Here is a 13,029-nt window from a genome sequence, read left to right on the forward strand (position 1 = left end):
TATACCCAAAGGATTATAAGTCATGCTGCTATAAAGACACATGCACATGTATGTTTATTGCGGCACTATTCACAATAGCAAAGACTTAGAATCAACCCAAATGTCCATCAGTGACAGACTGGATTAAGAAAACGTGGCACATATACACCATGAAATACTATGCAGCCATAAAAAAGGATGAGTTTGTGTCCTTTGTAGGGACATGGATGCAGCTGGAAACCATCATTCTCAGCAAACTATCACAAGAACAGAAAACCAAATACCACATGTTCTCACTCATAGGTGGGAATTGAACAATGAGATCACTTGGACACAGGAAGAGGATCATCACACACTGGGTCCTATTGTGGGGAGGGGGGAGGGGGAGGGATAGCATTAGGAGATATACCTAATGTAAATGACGAGTTAATGGGTGCAGCACACAAACATGGCACATGTATACATATGTAACAAACCTGCACGTTGTGCACATGTACACTAGAACTTAAAGTATAATTAAAAAAAAAGAAAGAAAAGAAAATCCCTTTTTCTGGGGAACAATTCAAGCCTGCTTCAGAAATTTGCATAAGTGAAGAGAAGCCAAATGTTAATAACCAAGACAATGGGGAGGCCTCAAAGGCATTTCAGAGACCTCTCGGACAGCCCCTCTCATTACAGGCCCTGAGGCCTAGAAGAGAAGAATGATTTAGTGGGCCAGGCCCAGGGCTCCACTGCCCGGAACAGCATTGAGACATTGCTTCCTGAATCCCAGCTCCTCCAGCTTCAGCCATGGCTTAAAAGGCCTCAGAAACAGCTTGGGCCACTGCTCCGGAGGGAGCAAACCAAAAGCCTTGGCAATTTTCACGTGGTGCTAAGCCTGCAGGTGCAGAGTACAACCATTGAGGCTTGGGAGCCTCTGTCTTGATTTTAGAGCATGTATGGAAACTCCTGGATGTCAAGGAAGAAGCCTGCTGCATGGGTAGAGCCATCATGAAGAACCTCTACTTGGGCAACATGGAGGAAAAATGTGGAGTTGAAGCCCCCACACAGAGTCCCCACTGAGGCACTGCTTAGTGGAGCTGTGAGAAGAGAGCCACTGTCCTTTGGACCCCAGAATGGTAGCTCAATTGACAGCCTGCACTATGTGCCTGGAAAAGCTGCAGGCAATCAATGCCAGCCAGTGAAAGCAGCTGAGGGAGCTGTAACTTGCAAAGTAACAGGGGAAAGCTGTCCAAAGTTTTAGGAGCCCACCACTTCCACCTGCATGCCCTGGATGTGGGACATGGAGTCAAAGGAGATTATTTTGGAGATTTAAGGTTTAGTGACTTCCCTGCTGGGTTTTGGACTTGCACTGAGCCTGTAGACCCTTTCTTTTGGCCTATATCTCCCTTTTGGAGCTACCATATATGATCCAGAGATCTCACTGTTGGTTATGTACTCAAAAGTAAGGAAATCAGTATATTGAAGAGATATCTGCACTTCCATGTTTATTGCAACACTATTTAAAATAGCCAGGATTTGGGAGCAACCTAAGTGTCCATCAACGGATGAATGGATAAAGAAAATGTGGTACATAGATCGAGAGGGCTGCTGCGAGACCATGGAGAACGGATACACATATGAAGATTATAAGAACACTGCAGAATGGCTTCTGTCTCACACTAAGCACCGACCTCAAGTTGCAATAATCTGTGGTTCTGGATTAGGAGGTCTGACTGATAAATTAACTCAGGCCCAGATCTTTGACTACAGTGAAATCCCCAACTTTCCCCAAAGTACAGTGCCAGGTCATGTTGGCCGACTGGTGTTTGGGTTCCTGAATGGCAGAGCCTGTGTGATAATGCAGGGCAGGTTCCATATGTATGAAGGGTACTCGCTCTGGAAGGTGACTTTCCCAGTGAGGGTTTTCCACCTTCTGGGTGTGGACACCCTGGTGGTCACCAATGCAGCAGGAGGGCTGAACCCCGAGTTTGAGGTTGGAGATATCATGCTGATCCGTGACCATATCAACCTACCTGGTTTCAGTGGTCAGAACCCTCTCAGAGGGCCCAATGATGAAAGGTTTGGAGTTCGTTTCCCTGCCATGTCTGATGCCTAAGACCGGACTATGAGGCAGAGGGCTCTCAGTATGTGGAAACAAATGGGGGAGCAACGTGAGCTGCAGGAAGGCACCTATGTGATGCTGGCAGGCCCCAGCTTTGAGACTGTGGCAGAATCTCGTCTGCTGCAGAAGCTGGGAGCAGATGCTGTTGGCATGAGTACAGTACCAGAAGTTATCGTTGCACGGCACTGTGGACTTCGAGTCTTCGGCTTCTCACTCATCACCAACAAGGTCATCATGGATTATGAAAGCCTGGAGAAGGCCAACCATGAAGAAGTATTAGCGGCTGGCAAACAAGCTGCACAGAAATTGGAACAGTTGGTCTCCATTCTTATGGCCAGCATTCCACTCCCTGACAAAGCCAGTTGATCTGCCCTAGAGTGGTCTGGCGTCTCTCACACAAGATCCAAGTAGCTGCTACCTTCTTTGACCTCTTGCTGGAGTCACGTGCCTCTGTCCTTAGGTTGTAGCAGAAAGGAAAAGATTTCTAGCCTTCACCTTTCCCACTTTCTTCCACTAGACCCTTCTAGTGCCAGATCCTCTTCTCACAGCTGGGATTACAGGTGTGAGCATAGTGAGACGTTGGCGCTACAAAATAAAGCTGTTCTCATTTCTGTTCTTTCTTATACAAGAGCTGGAGCCCATGCCCTACCACGCATCTGTGGAGGTGCCCAGGATTTGACTTGGGCCTTAGAACTTTGCACAGCAGCTGCTACTAGCTTTTTGAGATAATACATTCCTGGGGGCTCTGTTCTGCCTTATCTAAATCACCAGAGACCAAACAAGGACTAACCCAATACCTCTTGGACTTCATTTAATGTCATAATGTTGTCAGAATAAAGAGAAAGATGAAATAGAAAAAAAAAAAAAAGAAAATGTGGTACATATACACAATGGAGTACTATTCAGCCATGAAAAGGAATGAGATTCTGTCATTTGAAGCAACATGGATGGAACTGGAGTTCATTGTGTAAAGTGAAGTAAGCCAGGCACAGAAAGACAAACATCATATGCTCTCACTTATCCGCAGGAATTAAAAATTAAAGCAATTGAACTCATGAAGATAGAGTAGAAGGATGGTTACCAGAGGCTGGGAAGAGTAGTGGAGTGGCATAAAGGTGAAGTGAGGATGGGGTGGCATAAAGGTGAAGTGGGGCAAAATAATAGTTAGAAAAAATAAGACAATATTTGCTAGAACAACAGGGTGGCTATAGTCTAAAATAATTTAATTGTAAATTGTAAAATAAATTTTTTAAAAAATTGGATTATTTATATCACAAAGAATAAATTCTTGAGGCGATCGATACCCCATGTACCCTGATGTGATTATTACTCATTGCATGCCTGTATCAAATATCTCATATACCCCATAAAGATATATACCTACTATGTATGCACAGAATTAGAAACAAAGAAAAAAATTAAAAGCGATACCTGAAAGAATAGCCCAGGATGACTAAATTATGATTGAGATGAGGAGGGTGGTATTAGGTTTGTTATTATGGTGGGGCTTGGTAGGATATCATAAAGAACATACAAAAGGCAGCTGAAGGACTCAGAGGTGGGACTGAGAACCAAAGATGACAAAGGCCTCAAAAGCCAAAGGTTGACCACTTAACTATTTTGCCTTGGGCTATGCCTTCAAGGGAACACAATGTTTCTTCTTAATCTGAATTTTATTTAAGAGAAATAAGTTGTAGTGAGTGGGCTTATTATTTTGCCATAAGCCTGAAATTTTTTCTTTTTAAAAATGAATGTCTACTTTCACGAAGTCAAGCTACAGAGAGGGAAGTCATATTAAGCAAAGACAAAGGAAGACATTGCTCTAGCAACCAAAAGTACTTACAAGATTCCATCAAACTCATTATATGCTATTTCATTTTTTATTTGATCACTTTTCTTTTAACACGGAAAGCCTTGAAATAGACTGATAAAATAATTGCCTGGATAGGCCTAATACTTCCTAATATCCCATCATGAAATTTCTTTCAGCACCACCAAGGGCGTAATTCTGAATTGTAAATGCAAAATAGCATAATAGCCTCCTTCCCCCCTTCTTTCCATTAAAAAGGTCTACAGTATAAAGCAACAAAGGAGCTCTCATACAGTACAAAAGAGGTTGCTCTCACATACCAGAGTTGCACACTCTACTAAGCATGTAAAAACCATTTCTCAAATCATTCCTTTTGAAAAGTAGCAGGACTGTCTTAAGAACCAAGCATGTTACTTAGCTAATCCCCTCAGTTGTTACAGATGGGGTACACCCAAGTAGGATGGAAATATATTAATGATTCTTAAAAGAAAGTAACTTTTGATTTAATTAAAATGATTTTACTATTGTTAAAATGCTTAGAGTAGAAAAATACAGAAAAGCAGCATAGTACAGTAAAAAGTATACTGAACTGGAAAATAGCAGGATAGTCCTGGTTCTGCCACTAACTAGCTATAGGATCTTAGACAAGTTTCTATCCCTTTCTTGGTCTCAGTTATTTTGGGAGTAAAGGAGCTAGACCCATAATTTCTAGGTTTTCTCTCAAATCCATCACTCAAGTTTTAATATAAAGTAACACAATGGAAAAAGGACTCTACTTGTAAATGCCATGCTATTCTTTTGATCTTTTTTTTGATTTTTTTTTTGAAAGGCTCACAAACAGTGTCAAATCTGCTGCCGTGGTCTTATCTAAATTCATTTTCAGTCAGGCATAGTGACTCATGTCTATAATCCCAGCACTTTGGGAAGCCGAGGCAAGAGGATGACTTGAGACCAAGAGTCTGAGACCAGCCTGAGCAATATATTGAAATCGCATCTCTACAAAAATAAAATAAATTGACTTTTTAACCAGTATTCTTCACATACAGTACTAGTGAGCAATCATTGATTTTCAAAGAAATGTTATTTGTAACACTGGCTATCCAATAATCACTCCCCTAAAATGTCCTAGCTATGGGTGAATTATTCTAGAAATATTAGGTGATGAGTAATTCGATAAAGACAGACTGTGAGCTGTTAGAAACTGTAGGAACACCTATACTCATCAGAGACCACTGAGAATTTAACTGTAGAAGCTTCTTGTGCATATATACAAAGAAGGAATTAATCCACAGGAAGGAAAGCATTCTAAATTAAGAACATCTATGGGAATTAACAGAACAAGAGAAACCCTATAATTCTTTCCTAGAATAGGAAATGAATAATTGAGTTAACTATATAACCTAATGCTTGAGATTTAATTTTTGTGTAATAAAACTACATTCTACATCAAAAAGATGTTTAAATGACTCTAAAGTGTAACAGAAGTCACATCTATATGACTATATTTAAAGGACTATATTCAGAGTATATAAGCATTTTGTGTAAGCAAAATAAACAAGTTAAATGTCTTGATTTGGGGACACGACGCTTTTTACCAAACTGCATTAAGAAAAATATAGGACCCCAAATAACTAAAGTTAATATACTGAATTGATGGTGGTAAAATTCCCTGTGACTTTCCACATGTATCCTTCAGTTTGCTTCATAGTTTCTATCAATGTTATACTCTATATTTGAAGACAAATATTTACTGTTACTTCTAGAGTGCACAGGGATAACTCAAATTCAGCTCTTCTATAAATTTTATTTGATTATTTTATAAAATAAACACAAAGATATAATCCTGGCACAATAAATGAAATTTGAAAAACTTAGTGAAACAAACATATTGGAAGGCAGAAAAATAATAAGCAACAAAGCCAAGGAGAATTAAAAATAAATTTCTGTTGGCTCTTCCACAGAAGGTATTCTACCTCAGTGTTCCTCTATACAACTTAAATTACCAAATGGTAGACTAATTATTTAGTTCAAAGTTTTAATTATGACTAAAACCTAAGGATATGACAGAAGTTTATCATAGTCCCTTTTAGTTTGTTTCTATCTCTTATAAACATGTGGTCTATTCTAAATGTAGAAAATAAGGATCCACACAATCTTGGAGAAAAGTTTATATTCCATAGTGTTAAAAATCACAGTAGCTTTAGCTCTTAATTATAACCAGAACATTAAGTGAAATCAGTCTTGAAGTTTCAGTTCAGCTGATTAATAGCCCAAAACAAGTTTGCCTATATTTTCTCATCAGGAGTAAATCCAATTATTCAAACATATATTAAGCACCTATGATGTGCTAACCTCTCTTTCCATGTCAGAAGAAGAAACCAAGAAGAGAATGTATAAGACTTATTCCTCAGCATGCTCAAAGTCAAAAATTCAATGTGATTTGATGAAGGATAAGGGTTTTCAGTAGAAGGAATGAATAACTGCCGGAGGCAAATGAGTGTATGGAGCAGAAAAGTCTTCACAAGGTGATATTTAAACTGCCTTAAAGGATGAGTATAAAACAAGAAAAAGCAATGAGTGGGTATGTCAGGAAAATAAATGAGCTGTTCATGAGACGTGGAAACATAGGCAAGCATGGCACAAAAAAAGAACAACAGATTTGCCGATTTGGTATAATTTGAAGTGGGGTTCCTATGTGCAGAAGTGAAAGATAAGGTTAGAGAGATGGGCAGAAGTCATTTCCACTAGGCCTTTATATTCAGTAATGAGTTGTCAAGGCTGTCCTGAAAGCTATGGAAAGCCATTACACAATTTTAAACACAGATGGACATGATGAGAATTGTATTTTAGTAAAATCAGTCTAGCAACAGTAGGAGAGATGGACTGGAGGGCATTAAGTGTGATGTTGGAGAACTACTGCAATAATCCATACAGAAAGAATGTAAAGAGCCAAAGGCCATCACTATATATCACCATGAATTTTCACTTTTCTCAACAGCCTAGGGTTAAGAATAGAGAAAGGTTAAGTTACTAAGGTCAGTAGAAGAACAAAGGAGTGACAAAATTAAGGAAAGGGCAAAACATGTTTGAAGTAATGAACTACGGGCTTCAGGCTGGTTACGAAATAACATTAAACAACACGAGGTATAAGAGATATGGTAGGCAGGCTTTTGTTCCCCATTATCTCTGCTGCTGGTTTTACTCCCATGGTTGTTTAACTAGGCAAAAAGGAGGTGATCTGCATGGGACTAATCTAATCACATGAGCCCTTCCAAAGTAGAGTTTTTTCAGGCTGGCAGTGGAAGTGGGTAGGAGGATGGGTGGGTTCAGTGAAATTCAAAGCACCAAGGAGATTTGTTGTTGGCTTTGACGATGAAGCAGGTCACTTACTAAGAAATACAGGCAGGCTTTAGGAGTTCAGAGCAGGTCTGGCTGATAGCCAGCAAGAAAACTGAACCTTAGTCTGACAGCTGCAAGTCATTGAATTCTACCAACAACCTGAAATGAGCTGGAAAGCAGATTCTTTCCTATCATCTCCATATAAGAGCACAGCATAACCAATACCTTGATTGCAGCCTTGTGAGGCCCAGAGCAAAGAACCCAGCTGGGTCTTCTGACCTGTAGAACAGTGAGCTAACACATGGTGTTGCTTTAAACTGCCAAATTTGTGGCAATTTGCTACATAGGAACAGAAAACCAATACAACAAGTCAGTAGAGAAGGATAGATATCAAAGGAGCAGTTGTATCGTGACTGATATAAAGAATGATAGGGAAAGAATGTTTCAGTCTAGAAGTAAGATATTAGTTTAATCCTTGGGAGGTAAAGTGGTTACTGAAATGATGTGGGAAAAACACTGTTAAAATAGTGGACCACCATATAGAGTTGTGCATGCTGTTCACTGCACAACTCCACAGGGCACCACTACCATAATAGACATCATATATTTATAAATTTGTTACAATTTTCAAGCAGGTGGGAATAAAGTTCCTTGAGGAAGGAGTGTATTTCCAAATTCTCACACACATACACACAGACACACAAAGCACCATATGAGCTAGCTAATATGATAAAGAAGTAAACAAGACAGGTAGAAATTTGTATAGTCAGGTGGCATGAGTCCCAGTTGCAGGAGAATGAGTAAATGAGGATAGCAGAGTAACGTTCTGAATCTGGCTCCACAGAGCCAAGAGGATAACAAGCAATTGATTTTATAAGAATACTATGGAAAAGTAGCAGTAAGTGAGTTATTACTTCTGCTCCCACAAGATCATATTCCCTTTAAATCAAATTATTCCCATAGACAATAAAGTTAAAGCCAGACCAAGGCAAATGAGTAGATACTAGTACTTGATGTTTGTTGAATAATTCCAAAGAAAATATATGTAAACTTTCTAATTCGCACAACAACCTACATGGTATTACATGGTGATTTCTAATTACTTTTATTTTACATGTGAGAAAACTGAGGCTCAGCATTAAATGACTTGATTATGATCACACAATTAGCAAATGGTGATGCTATGATTTAAATATAGATCTTTCTGTCTCTTTCTACTCTGCTAAGATTCTTCCCAAGCAGAGATGATGTGTAATAAGTGCTTCGTAACCCTCTCTATGTTATCATTATCCAGTGCCTTTACTCTGGATGCCTAGAGCCACACTACTGCTGCCCCAGTGTACCCAGTAAGTCTGCCATGTTCCTATCCTCCTCCCTCATCTGTGCTTGACCCTTAGAGCTCTTCTCTCTAGGTGGGCAATCTTCAGCACATTACCCCCTCTCCCAAAGAAACATATAACTAAGTTCAAGTGCATGCCTCCTCAGGGACTACACTAAACTGGAGAGATGTCTAGTAAGCAGTTAGAGACATCCTTTCATTTGCACAACACAGATGGTTGTGTCTACTCATAATACTGGCTTTGGATACCGTGGCTCTGAAACAGCTTCAGACAGCAACCTAGAGCCTTTTCAAAAAGACATCACACTTTACAAACCCTAGCCTTGTGGTATAAGATAGGCCACACTGGTGCCAAAACTATCTCCTATTATGGGGGAAGATACCTCTGCAAACACTCATGTTCTCTCCTATATACTACACCTGTGCATGTGCATTCATGTACACACACATATTAGGGAACAGCACTGGCCTTTCTTAAGTGCCAAGTCCTAAGCAGCTAGCTGCTTACAGGAATCAGGTTGTATTTGGGAACTGACCAAGATGCCTAGGTTCTAGACCATACATACATACTTTTATAATATTAATTACAGCATATATGAAAATAAATATTAATGATAAGCTTGGTATTCCATATCATCTAATTATTTTCTCTTCTTTGTAAGACCTGGAATCTCCCCCCGTTTGTAGTTGACTCCATTACTTACAAACAGAAAGAGTTAAATTGAATTCAGTAAAATAGAGTAAGCTTCTATCCTTACTAGTAACATCTAGGTTGAAAAAAAAAACTACACTAAATAGGACTGAACATTTTACTTTTCAACCCAGTTTTCTAACTCTTGTAGAAAATAAAGAGTCACAAAATTTAGCTACCACTAAAACCATATTTTGGATCTTTGTTCTGTTTCTCCAAGTGATTAATTTCCTGTAGGCATTTTTAAAAGCCTGAACATTATAACTGTTAACAAAGTACTTTGACATTATATATAATTGTGCATTGGTGATAATTATGTATTCATGAGGAATGCCAAAAAAAGAAACATATTTTGGGATTATCCAGATAATTCCAAACCACAAAACTGCTAGCTACCAATTTCTAGATGTGCTGAATGAACCAGTATTTGTAGTACCAAACTTTCGCTAATTGACACAATCCATCACTTCATTTTTAGCTGAAAGAAGGGATTTTTCCATTTTCTTGTGGAAAAAAAAAATTATTTCAAAGATGCGTTTTCTTACCAAATGATTACAAGTATGGATCAAAGAGGTGGTTTGGTTTTATTTTTTAAAAAAATCACCGCTTCATATAGGAATATGTATCCTAGCCTGTTCCAGTTCTCTCTTTCCAAAAGAAAGAACCTCTTTCTCAGCCAGAAAGATAGGCCTTATATTTACCTAATAAACTCTTAAAGACAATAAAAGCTGGATTTTCCTGGATGTTGCTTATTAGCCTATGGTGGATCCAAACTATCTAATAATGAGTTCTATGCGAAAGAACTTCTGGGTATTTTAAAACAATGAAGAAAATAAAAGGTCTATAAGCAAAACAAGATTTATATTCTGTGTTAAACGTATGTGTGTTCAGCATCCAGGGTAAGTTCCACCTAGCCTCCAACCCTTGGTGCCTGTCCCCATGGACATGTGTAACTGATCCATGTTCACCTGCAGACAAAAAAGGTCTGAGAAGAGGAGGGAAAAAGGGTTATATTGCTGCTAACCACCCACATAGACTGTGTGTATTTTCATTTCATGTCTCTTTTTAGCACCTGGTAAAGTGTTTCTCCTCAATTCAATGTGCACCAGCAAAAAAGTCTTATGAGGATACACCATCAACCATTTTGTTATATACTACTGATGATTCTGACTGCATTTAAGTCACAGTCATTTCTTTGTTCAGAGCTGAAGGAAAGGGTATTTATACATAAGCTGTTCTTGGTCCTAAAAAATCTGATTTCCATATTAATGAATGACCCAATTTATAGTTCAACAAAATGTCTTATCGTTGCCTATATATATATATAAAATATATATAATGTATTTATATATTATATAATATAAATATGTATTATATATTATATTTATATAATATATATTTAAACGAAGAGGCTAATTCAAGAATGCCTGACTCCCTACCATGACCTGGTTTAGAAGACAAATGAAGAACAGACTCCTGGATCAGAAGAAAAAAGACATTTGAGATTCTCTTTGTTTCTCTCTCACTTCCTGTCTTATCAATCATACACACACACATACACATACTTTCTCACATGCAAACACCGCAAACTCTCACACTTACATTTGCACACACTCACACCCACTCAGACTTGCTCACACAAACATACACATAAATACCACAAACTCTTCCACCTGCACACGAACCTGCTCATACTCACCATAAGTACCATATATTCTTGCACTCACACTCATTTACACTCACGAATGAACATCACTCAAACACACACCTGCACACAACTGAGAGTGTATTTCATATTGTCTACCAAATTCAGCATGATTTTTGTAACTACGTTTTCCTCCCTGATTTGATTCTTTCACTGTACTCCTAGAATCTTCACTGGTTCCTTGCACTTACAGATATACATCACTACTGGTGTCCCTCTTCATCTCTGTGTCTGGGACCAAATTTATAAACCATAGGCTGACTGCCAGGGCTTCAGATCTATATGAAAGAGAAGGAAAGCTGCTCTCTTTCTTTACCCCTTTTCCAGGTAAAAATTCATGTCAAGACCTAGGGATAGTGAATTGAAATCACTTATCACTTTTGAATTAAATCAATGTTTTCAAATACATATTGGCCACCAAGCAGGTGCTGATTTCAGTTCACAGGGGGATGAATGAAAAACGAACAACCTTGAACATTTTGTGCATGATGATTTTGTAAAGTGCTATTTTAAAATGTTTTAATTGTCCTTTTTATTTATATTCAATTTTCTATCTCCTCTACTGAATGTATGTTCCAAGAAAATAGGAATTTATCTGTCTGATTTTGTCAAGTGGGTCTTTAAATTCAATACTGATCATATAAGAATAAGAATAGCTAATTTGGTGATAGACACTATGAATGGCTATACATGCATTATCTTATTTTAGGCTCACATTAATTATTTGACATAGTTGCTATAAGTCTCTTTATCTTAGAAATGAGGAAATAGAGGTTCAAATAAGTTTAGTAAGGTAGGGGAAGAAAGTTTTGGCTTGCCTCCTCACTCTTCTCTGCACAGCCTTTCTTGCACATCAACCCTTCAAAAGAATTGCTATTTTGATAGGTCAGTATGCATGGCACTATGTGAGCGACATTTCTCATAGGTGAGATAACTGTATAAAAAGAGCCCATGTGTGTTCTAATACTCTGTGGCAATGGTAAACTAGTCAAGATCCCTTCAAAACCTTTTTATGTTGATCTCTTCTACCTTCCTCACATGCAACATCATCCCAAGTTCCCTTATTATGACTTGCCAGAGTCTATAAGAGTCCCAGAGTTAGATTTGAGTTTCCAGAGAGGCAGAGGCTTTCTCTGGGCTACGTTGGAAACTTCAACTCAGCTTTCTTTGTGACTACTTGTGTATTATCAGGCAATAGCCCAACAAAATATAATCTTGCCTCTTGTTTCTCACAGAAAAGGGATGACTATGTCAAAGCAACTTTCAGGTACGCCTACCTCCCTAGCGTTAATATTAACATATCCTAGCCCTAATACCTCCATACTCACTTAGCTCTGGTCCCACTGGCCTTCTATCTGGTTTTAGCATACACTGAGCATTTTCCTGCTTCATGTCCATTGCATACCTCATTTTCTCCATCTGTCATGCTCTTTAGTACACCCCCGTCTTTCCATTATGAGATCCATCTCATCCTTTGAATATCAAACTAAATGTCTGTGTACATAAAGTTATTTCCTTCACTACCTCTGCCCATTATTCCTTTTTTCATGTATTATTTATTATTTTACAGTTTAAGTTCTGGGATACATGTACAGAACATGCAGGTTTGTTACATAGGTGCACATGTACCATGGTGGTTTCCTGCACCCATCAACCAGTCATCTACATTAAGTATTTCTCCTAATGCTATTCCTCCACTTGCCCTCCACCCCCCAACAGGCCCTGGTGTGTGATGTTCCCCTCCCTGTGCCCATATGTTCTCATTGTTCAACTCCAAGTTATGAGTGAGAACATGTGGTGTTTGATTTTCTGTTTCTGTGTTAGTTTGCTCAGAATGATGGTTTCCAGTCTCATCCATGTCCCTGCAAAGGACATGAAATAATTCTTTTTTTATGGCTGCATAGTATTCCATGGTGTATATGTGCCACGCTTTCTTGATCCAGTCTATCATTGATGGGCATTTGAGTTAGTTCCAAGTCTTTGCTATTGTGAATAGTGCTGCAATAAACATATGTGTGCATATGTCTTTATAGCAGAATGATTTATAATCCTTTGGGTATAT

General features: G+C 38.6%; 1 protein-coding gene across 1 annotated transcript; it reads left to right on the forward strand.

Annotated features, from left to right (window-relative positions):
• The first annotated feature begins 1,579 nt into the window (after nucleotides 1-1,579).
• Nucleotides 1,580-2,934, forward strand: LOC126946828 (purine nucleoside phosphorylase-like). The gene has a single exon (XM_050777509.1). It carries the CDS (start codon nucleotides 1,580-1,582, stop codon nucleotides 2,075-2,077), a length of 498 nt encoding a protein of 165 aa, XP_050633466.1. The 3' UTR covers nucleotides 2,078-2,934.
• The last annotated feature ends 10,095 nt before the right edge of the window (nucleotides 2,935-13,029 follow it).

The sequence above is a fragment of the Macaca thibetana genome, chromosome X (genome assembly GCF_024542745.1).
Source record: "Macaca thibetana thibetana isolate TM-01 chromosome X, ASM2454274v1, whole genome shotgun sequence".
NCBI classification, from domain to species: Eukaryota; Metazoa; Chordata; class Mammalia; order Primates; family Cercopithecidae; genus Macaca; species Macaca thibetana.

Coding starts and splice junctions, on each gene's coding strand:
- LOC126946828 (XM_050777509.1), top strand. CDS start 1,580: ATGGAGAACGGATACACATATGAAGATTATAAGAACACTGCAGAATGG.